Below are 10,000 nucleotides of genomic sequence, written 5' to 3' on the forward strand. Positions count from 1 at the left end.
CGTGTGATTGTCGTCAGACAGTGTCCTTCATAGGAACGTACTGTGTCGTGTGATTGTCGTCAGTGTCCTTCATAGGAACGTACTGTGTCGTGTGATTGTCGTCAGACAGTGTCCTTCATAGGAACGTACTGTGTCGTGTGATTGTCGTCAGACAGTGTCCTTCATAGGAACGCACTGTGTCGTGTGATTGTCGTCAGACAATGTCCTTCATAGGAACGTACTGTGTCGTGTGATTGTCGTCAGTGTCCTTCATAGGAACGGACTGTGTCGTGTGATTGTCGTCAGACAGTGTCCTTCATAGGAACGAACTGTGTCGTGTGATTGTCGTCAGACAGTGTCCTTCATAGGAACGTACTGTGTCGTGTGATTGTCGTCAGACAGTGTCCTTCATAGGAACGTACTGTGTCGTGTGATTGTCGTCAGACAGTGTCCTTCATAGGAACGAACTGTGTCGTGTGATTGTCGTCAGTGTCCTTCATAGGAACGTACTGTGTCGTGTGATTGTCGTCAGACAGTGTCCTTCATAGGAACGCACTGTGTCGTGTGATTGTCGTCAGTGTCCTTCATAGGAACGTACTGTGTCGTGTGATTGTCGTCAGTGTCCTTCATAGGAACGTACTGTGTCGTGTGATTGTCGTCAGTGTCCTTCATAGGAACGCACTGTGTCGTGTGATTGTCGTCAGACAGTGTCCTTCATAGGAACGTACTGTGTCGTGTGATTGTCGTCATACAGTTTCCTTCATAGGAACGTACTGTGTCGTGTGATTGCCGTCAGTGTCCTTCATAGGAACGAACTGTGTCATGTGATTGTCGTCATACAGTGTCCTTCATAGGAACGTACTGTGTCGTGTGATTGTCGTCAGACAGTGTCCTTCATAGGAACGTACTGTGTCGTGTGATTGTCGTCAGTGTCCTTCATAGGAACGTACTGTGTCGTGTGATTGTCGTCAGTGTCCTTCATAGGAACGTACTGTGTCGTGTGATTGTCGTCAGACAGTGTCCTTCATAGGAACGTACTGTGTCGTGTGATTGTCGTCAGTGTCCTTCATAGGAACGTACTGTGTCGTGTGATTGTCGTCAGACAGTGTCCTTCATAGGAACGAACTGTGTCGTGTGATTGTCGTCAGACAGTGTCCTTCATAGGAACGAACTGTGTCGTGTGATTGTCGTCAGACAGTGTCCTTCATAGGAACGTACTGTGTCGTGTGATTGTCGTCAGTGTCCTTCATAGGAACGTACTGTGTCGTGTGATTGTCGTCAGACAGTGTCCTTCATAGGAACGTACTGTGTCGTGTGATTGTCGTCAGACAGTGTCCTTCATAGGAACGTACTGTGTCGTGTGATTGTCGTCAGACAGTGTCCTTCATAGGAACGTACTGTGTCGTGTGATTGTCGTCAGACAGTGTCCTTCATAGGAACGTACTGTGTCGTGTGATTGTCGTCAGTGTCCTTCATAGAAACGGACTGTGTCGTGTGATTGTCGTCAGACAGTGTCCTTCATAGGAACGAACTGTGTCGTGTGATTGTCGTCAGACAGTGTCCTTCATAGGAACGAACTGTGTCGTGTGATTGTCGTCAGACAGTGTCCTTCATAGGAACGTACTGTGTCGTGTGATTGTCGTCAGACAGTGTCCTTCATAGGAACGTACTGTGTCGTGTGATTGTCGTCAGACAGTGTCCTTCATAGGAACGTACTGTGTCGTGTGATTGTCGTCAGTGTCCTTCATAGGAACGTACTGTGTCGTGTGATTGTCGTCAGACAGTGTCCTTCATAGGAACGAACTGTGTCGTGTGATTGTCGTCAAACAGTGTCCTTCATAGGAACGCACTGTGTCGTGTGATTGTCTTCAGTGTCCTTCATAGGAATGTAATCTGTCGTGTGATTGTCGTCAGACAGTGGACGTTAGCTGTTTGGTGGTGTGTGTTTTTTTTCCATCCCATTGCTGTGGTGTTCATATTACATGCTGGCGACCGTGATGGCCTGCGGAATGGGCGTGTCTGAGAGTACTGCGAATGTGTGTGTGTGTGTGTGTGTGTGTGTGTGTGTGTGTGTGTGTGTGTGTGTGTGTGTGTGTGTGTGTGTGTGTGTGTGTGTGTGTGTGTGTGTGTGTGTGTGTGTGAACTCAGAACTCAGAACTCAGAACTCATTTAATTGTCGTAAAACCATCATAGGAATTATGGACACTATAAACTAAACACAACAAGCAAACAAAAAGTGAAAGCAATAAGTTATGAGCACATGCAGGATATTCCATAAGACATAGTTATGGACTGCGAACTTTAAAGCAATCAGTGTGTGTGTGTGTGTGTGTGTGTGTGTGTGTGTGTGTGTGTGTGTGTGTGTGTGTGTGTGTGTGTGCGTGCGTGTGTGTGTGTGTGTGTGTGTGTGTGTGTGTGTGTGTGTGTGTGTGAAGTCTGAGGTCTGAAGTCTGAGTCTGAAGTCTGAGTCTGAATGGCTTATTATTTAGGTCTTTCTGCCCGTGACCACAGGGGTAGGGGAGGCGGGGGTGCGGGGGTGGGGGGGAGGGCGGACGGACTTCCGTGTTAACATCCATTATAAAGAACAGGTCAATATATGAACAGCAGTCTTCGTCTTCTTCTTCTTCTTCTCCTCCATTTGCCTCTATCCATTTATCTTTCTCTAAGTTCTGGGTTTGATGTTGTTGTTGTTTTCTTGTTTCAAATTATATTACCATATTTTTTCCCTACTTCCTGTGCGTTTGCACTTTTCTTCTTGCCTCAAGCTGTGAATTAAAAAAAAAAGAAAAAGAAAAGAATTCAAGTGTATACCTCATTTCCGTGGTTAGATAAAATTTCGCTTTGTTTTGTTTTGTTTCTCTCTGTCAGTCTGTGTGTCTGTGTGTCTGTCTGTCTCTCTCTCTCTCTCTCTCTCTCTCTCTCCCTCTCTCTCTCTCTCTCTCCCTCTCTCTTTCTGGATATCAATTTCTCCCTTTCTCTCTTTCCTTTCTCTCCCTCTCAACCCCCTTCCTCCCACCTCCCCACCCTCCACCTCCCAATCCCTCCCACCCACCCACCCACCCCCACACCGCTCCTTTTTCTATCCTTGAAGGTTCAATGTTTCTCTCTCTCTCTCTCTCTCTTTTTTCATTTCTCGGCGACCAGGACTCCTGGCGTGCGCTATGCTGGGGCTGGGTGAGACAGGGACAGACGTGTGTGTGTGTAAGTCACCGTGGGGAGGGGAATCCATTGGCAGACTGTCATTCAGACCATTGGAGAAGACACTGAAGAGGTCTGACGCTTTGAAAGGGATCGTCCCCACACCGCCATAAACTGTTTCAAGAAAACGACAGCGTCTTTCATGCTGTTTTTTTATGTATCGATCGTGTGAACTCAAAAGCAAAACCAGAATACACACTGTTGGTGCGTGCGTAATGTCCGTGCGTGCGTGCGTGTGTGTATGTGTGTGTGTGTGTGTGTGTGTGTGTGTTGTGTTGTGTGTGTGTGTGTGTGTGTGTGTGTGTGTGTGTGTGTGTGTGTGTGTGTGTGTGTGTGTGTTGTGTGTGTTTTTTCTGGTCGTGGTTAAGACACTGACTTTGGAACGGTGAAGAAATGTGCGTTGGTGTATTTCTTCATATTTTCAATGACAGAATGTTTCAGTTCTTTTTTTTCTTTTCTTTTTTTCAATGAGTTACGAGTTTGTGTTATAAAATCGGTTAGAGAACACTGCTGCTGGTACCCGTTGTTTTGTTTGTTGCCAGTGGTTTTGTTGTTTTGACACAAACCGTTGTGGAAAATGGTGGAATATATTTGGACATAGTTGTGTTGGGTTCTTCATACAGAGGCTACCTACTGACAAGAAAGATCAGATGAAAGTTTGTGCAGTGGTTGTTTTACCTTCCATTAGAGATGAAAGTTCATTATAAAAGATAAAAATAATTTTTTTAAAAGAAGAAAAGAAAGAAGAAAAAAAAACACGTAAAAGTAAACCCACAGACTGAATAATTTACAAAAATTGAGCCAACTTTTTTTCTTTTTTTTTTAACTCTCTCTCTCTCTCTCTCAATATTTCGTCACAAGTGTTCACAAGTTTTAATTAACCTCGAATATTTTTTTTTGTTTGGTTTCTAATTCCTTTATTTTTTTTCTTAAACTTTATTTGATATTGTTGTGTTTTATTATGTTAGTCATTCTTTGCTCTCTAATTCCTTTATTTTTTCTTAATCTTTGTTTGATATTGTTGTGTTTTATTATGTTAATCATTGTTTGGTTTCTAATTCCTTTATTTTTTCTTAAACTTTGTTTGATATTGTTGGGTTTTATTATTATGTCAATCATTGTCTGTGTTTGTGCATGCGTCTCAAAGTCCTCAGGAGGCACAGGAAATAACCTCGTTGCTTTTCTTTGTATGCCTTAGCTCAGAGTACTGGCCAGCCTTTGTGAAGGAATTTCATTCTGCCAGTGAAACCCAAAAACACTGCCAAGGACATAGGATTTTGAACAGCCGAAACAAAGGGAGGTAAGAATCGTTTTATTTATTTATCTATTTATTTGTTCATCTATCTATCTATTTGTCTGTTTGTTTATTTGTTTGTCTATTTATTTATCTATTTATTTATTTATTTACTTATATATCTATCTATTATTTACTTATTTATTTATCGATGTGTTTATTTATCTATCTATTTATCTATTCATTTTTCATGCATTTGTGTATTCATTTCTTTTCATATAGCTATTTGTGTCTTAATTCACATATATTTATTCATTTGATGTTTATATATTTATATATTTCATTCTATTGACCTTTTTTTTAGTTATGTATTTATTTTGCTGATCTGTCTATTCATTTATCACCAACCTTTTTTTTTTTTCACTCAAATGTTAGTATATGAATGAATTAATGATATTGATGTATCTTCGTCGGAGACCATGCACCAAGCAATTTACAAACTCGGGGTCATTTGCACAACAGGCTGTCTACCTGGGTTGGGCCGACTGACGCTCATCAGTCGTTTCCTATGTCATTCAGTCAGATTTTAGGCACGCGTGCAGACATACTCAGACAGACAGGTAATATTATGCGTGTATGACCGTTTTGTTTATATACCCAGCCATTTATATATAGGCGAGAAGGGATAATTTTTGCTTCAGTGGAGGCAAACTGAATGGTTTATGGTAGACATAGCACAGGCAGGTAGACAGGCACTGATTATCTTATGGCAAACAAATACCCTGTTGTAACATATCCAATCTTGCGCTCGTGCATACCCCCCCCCCACCCACCCACCCACCCCACCCCCCACCCCCCACCCACACACACACACACACACGTAGCCCTCAAAAAAAAAAATCATTCATTCATTCTTTTTTTCATTCATTCATTCGTTTGTTCGTTCGTTCTCCTTAGCTCTGTTTGTATTTCTTTACTCTCATGCAACAGCTGAAATCAGATATTTGCTCAGCTGGTTGGTTCCTTAATCTCAAATCTAAAGAATAAGAAGGCGACGTGTCCAGCCAATTTAAATGCATCTGTTCTCAAACTTGCTTTGCCCTACATAGTAGACTCCCTTACATACATTTACAATTTGTGCATCGAACAGAACAACGTTCCCTCTGCGCTAAAATCAACAAAAGTAATCCCAATGCCAAAGTCAAACGATATCACAGATCTCAACAACTTAAGACCGATATCCCTATGATTAGCAGTGTCGAAACCTCTCGAAAAGCACGTCCACAAGCACCTTATGAAACATATGGAGCTATGCACACACACACACACGCACGCACACACACACACACACACACACACACACACACACACACACACACACACACACACACACACACACACACAACAACAAAAACTAAAAAAAATCTGACATCCAGACATAAACACCAACGAAAGCTTCTCTTCTGGATTAGTTTGGGTTAGTTTTAAGTTGGTTTTGCTTGAGTTGATTTGGGTCGGATGGTTTTCTTTGCTTTCCCTGCTCTCTGGACTCTGGCAGCTGTGGGTCTGACAGAACGACCAGGGCCCCGTGGTTCTGAAAGATGGCCTTCCCCCGTCTGCAGTCTGTCAACGTCATCACTGTCTGTGGAGTCCTCCTGCTCTTCAGAACGACTTCTGGGGTAAGGAGTTACTGTTGTTGTTATTCGTGGTGGTGGTGGTGGTGGTGTTGATGTTGGTGGTGGTGTTGATGGTGGTGGTGGTGGTGGTGGTGTTGATGTTGGTGGTGGTGTTGATGGTGGTGGTGGTGGTGGTGGTGTTGATGTTGGTGGTGGTGTTGATGGTGGTGGTGGTGGTGGTTTTGATGGTGGTGGTGTTGGTGGTGATGGTGGTGGTGGTGTTGATGGTGGTGGTGTTGATGGTGGTGGTGGTGGTGGTGTTGATGGTGGTGGTGGTGTTGGTGGTGGTGTTGATGGTGGTGGTGGTGGTGGTGGTGGTGGTGATGGTGGTGGTGGTGGTGTTGATGGTGGTGGTGGTGTTGATGGTGGTGGTGGTGGTGTTGATGGTGGTGGTGGTGGTGGTGATGGTGGTGGTGGTGTTGATGGTGGTGGTGGTGGTGATGGTGGTGGTGGTGTTGATGGTGGTGGTGGTGGTGGTGGTGTTGATCGTGGTGGTGGTGGTGATGGTGGTGGTGGTGATGATGGTGGTGGTGGTGGTGGTGTTGATCGTGGTGGTGGTGGTGATGGTGGTGGTGTTGATGGTGGTGGTGTTGATGGTGGTGTTGGTGGTGGTTTTGATGGTGGTGGTGTTGATGGTGGTGGTGGTGGTGGTGGTGGTGGTGTTGATCGTGGTGGTGGTGGTGATGGTGGTGGTGTTGATGGTGGTGGTGTTGATGGTGGTGTTGGTGGTGGTTTTGATGGTGCTGGTGTTGATGGTGGTGGTGTTGATGGTGGTGTTGGTGGTGGTTTTGATGGTGGTGGTGTTGATGGTGGTGGTGGTGTTGATGGTGATGGTGGTGGTGATGGTGGTGGTGGTACTGCTGCTGATGTTATTGTTGTTGATGTTGTTCGTAGTGTTGGTGGTGGTTGTGTGTGGCTGTTGATATTATTGTTGTTGTTGTTGTTGTTGATGGTGGTGAAAGTGCTAGTGATGCTGTAGATGTTATTGTTGTTGATATTGTTCGTAGTGTTGATAGTGGTTGTGTGTGTGGCTGTTGATATTATTGTTGTTGTTGTTGTTGTTGATGGTGGTGAAGGTGCTAGTGGTGTTGTAGTTGTCATTGTTGTTGATATTGTTCGTAGGGTTGATGGTAGTTGTTGTTGGTGGTGGTGGTGTTGTGTGTGTGTGTGTGTGTGTGTGTGTGTGTGTGTGTGTGTTGCTGTTGCTGTTGCTATTGCTGTTATCATTGTTGTTGTTGATGATGGTGGATGTGCTGGTAATGCTGTTATTTGCTGGGGGTTTTTGTTGTTGTTTTTTGTTTGTTTGTTTGTTTTTTTAATGTTGGTGGTGGTGATGGTGGAGACGTGAGTGATGCTGTTAACTGCGGTTGTTTTTATTGTTGTCACTTTTGTTGGTGACGGTGATGGTGGTGTGGTGATGGTGTTTGTCGATGTCACCATTGTTGCTGTTGCTGATGATATCGTCGTTGATGTTTTTGTTGGTGGTTGTAGTGGTAATGTTTATTGTTGTTATTCATAATTATTGGTGATGGTGGTGGAAGGTGTGGTTGTGTTTATTGCTGTGATTGCTGTCACTTTCACTCTCTCTGGTGTTGTTGCCGTTGTTTTCGGTATGTAGATACAGCGGCGACTGTAGTGGTGTCGGTGGTAACTGGTGTCATTGTTGTTCATGTTGGTGGTGGTGGTGGTGGTGTTTGCTGCTGTTGTTATTGCTCTTCATCTTGCGGCTGGTGTTGTTGGGCTTGATGGGGTGGTGGCGTTGGTGGTGTGACGGTAGTAGTGCTTTTGGATTTGATTAATGGAACTATGAGTACTTCTGTCTTGAGGGAGCGGGGAAAGATAGGTGGAGTGGACAGGGATGGGTCTGGTGTCATATAATGTAGGTGGGTTATACTTCTGGTGGTTTAGAGGTGGGTTATACTTTTGGTAGTTTAGAGGTGGGTTATACTGCTGGTGGTTTAGAGGTAGGTTAAACTGCTGGTGGTTTAGAGGTGGATTATACAGCTAGTGGTTTAGAGGTGGGTTATGCTGCTGGTGGTTTAGAGGTGGGTTACACTGCTAGTGGTTTAGAGGTGGGTTATACTGCTGGTGGTTTAGAGGTGGGTTATACTGCTGGTGGTTTAGAGGTGGGTTATACTGCTGGTGGTTTAGAGGTGGGTTATACTGCTGGTGGTTTAGAGGTGGGTTATACTGCTGGTGGTTTAGAGGTGAGTTATACTGCTGGTGGTTTAGAGGTGGGTTATACTGCTGGTGGTTTAGAGGTGGGTTGAACTGCTGGTGGTTTAGGTGTAGCTTATACTGCTAGTGGTTTAGGAGTAAGTTATACTGCCAGTGATTTAGTGTGGTTTATACTGCTAGTGGTTTAGGAGTAGCTAATACTGCTGGTGGTTTAGGGGTAGGTTGTACAGCTAGTGGTTTACGAAAGGAGATGGATGATAAAGCTGTTGGTTTAGAGGTGGGTTACGTTACACTGTTGGTGGTTTAGGTGTGGCAGGAGGAGACGTGAAAAGGAAGCTATTGTCAAAACCACAAGTTCATAAATACAAGACACGTCTTGACAAGTCTAATGTGCAGGAGCTTTTTTTTTCCTGGTCTTCTTTTTCTTCTTCTTTTTTGCCCCCTCCAGAAAATGCTTGGTCATAGATTAAATCAGAAGGGTTTATTTTGACACGTGTTATGAATTGAATATATTTTTCGTTCTCTTCAATATTCATTTTTTTTCTTTCTCCTGAAAAATCGACGTGCACATTTATTAATCAAGCGATCGGGGGAAGTTGGCAGAATGGTTAAGACGCTCAGCTGCCAGCACAGAGAGTTCATGAGAGTGTGGGTTCGAATCCCCCTCTCCCCCTTTCTCCCAAGTTTGACTGGAAAATCAAACTGAGCGTCTAGTCTTTCGGATGAGAAGACAAACCGAGGTCCCGTGTGCAGCACGCATTTGGCGCACTGAAAAAAATATATAAAAAAAACCCAAAAACATGGCAACAAGAATGTTGTCCTCTGGCAAAATTATGTAAAAAGAAATCCACTCTGATAGGTACACAAATGTATAAGCATGCACTCAAGACCTGACAAGCGCGTTGGGTTATGCTGCTGTCAGGCATCTGCTTAGCAGATGTGGTGTAGCGTATATGAATTTGTCCGAACGCAGTTAACGCCTCTTTGAGAAACTGTAAGTGAACCTAAGCAATCGGAGTTTGTTCTTCTATAAACGCATTGCATATTTATAATTGTCTGCAATGCGATGTTTAGATGTTAGTTTAATTGGTTTTTCTTTTCTTTTCTTTAACCTGTCAACATCCCTCCCCTCCCCCGCACCCATGATAACTAACTAACTAACTAACTAACGAAATAAATAAATAAATAAATAAATAAATAAATAAATAGAAGAAAGGAAAAGATATGTTCGACAATTTATTGAAGTTAGTTGTATTGAAGCCTTTCTTCTTCTTCTTCTTCTTCTTCTTCTTCTTCTTCTTCTTCCTCTTCTTCTTCTTCTTCTTCTTCTTCTTCTTCTTCTTCTTCTTCTTCTTCTTCTTCTTCTTCTTCTTCTTCTTCTTCTTCTTCTTCTCTCCCTCCTCCTCCTCCTCCTCCTCCTCCTCCTCCTCCTCCTCCTTTTTCTCCTCCTCCTCCTCCTCTTTCTTCTCCTCCTCCTCCTCCTCCTCTTTCTTCTTCTTCTTCTTCTTCTTCTTCTTCTTCTTCTTCTTCTTCTTCTTCTTCTTCTTCTTCTTCTCTCTCCCTCCTCCTCCTCCTCCTCCTTCTTCTTCTCCTCCCTTTGCTTCTATCCATTTCTCTTTCTCTAAGTGCTGGGTTTGATGATGATGTTTTTGTTGTTGCTGTTTTCGTGTTTCAATTTTCACCATCCCCCACACACCCCAATCCCACCCCACCCCACCCCCGATAAAGGTGCCGA

The 10,000-nt window shown here is 43.6% G+C and overlaps 1 protein-coding gene across 3 annotated transcripts in view; it reads left to right on the forward strand.

Moving 5' to 3' along the window:
* The first annotated feature begins 3,198 nt into the window (after positions 1-3,198).
* The window catches only part of LOC143290806 (cadherin-99C-like), a 29,101-nt gene continuing 22,299 nt past the window's right edge, over positions 3,199-10,000 (forward strand). For 2 of the 3 annotated variants that reach the window (XM_076600325.1, XM_076600327.1), the window contains exons 1-4: positions 3,675-3,833; positions 4,376-4,477; positions 5,970-6,090; positions 9,994-10,000. The exon at positions 9,994-10,000 is cut by the window's right edge and continues 195 nt beyond it. In XM_076600325.1, the coding sequence (XP_076456440.1) occupies positions 6,013-6,090; positions 9,994-10,000 (85 nt within the window). In that variant the 5' untranslated portion in view covers positions 3,675-3,833; positions 4,376-4,477; positions 5,970-6,012. Of the gene's footprint in view, positions 3,382-3,674; positions 3,834-4,375; positions 4,478-5,969; positions 6,091-9,993 lie in introns of those variants that run through there. The other variant, XM_076600326.1, reaches the window with a different exon arrangement.

This window comes from Babylonia areolata, chromosome 16 (assembly GCF_041734735.1).
Source record: "Babylonia areolata isolate BAREFJ2019XMU chromosome 16, ASM4173473v1, whole genome shotgun sequence".
NCBI classification, from domain to species: Eukaryota; Metazoa; Mollusca; class Gastropoda; order Neogastropoda; family Buccinidae; genus Babylonia; species Babylonia areolata.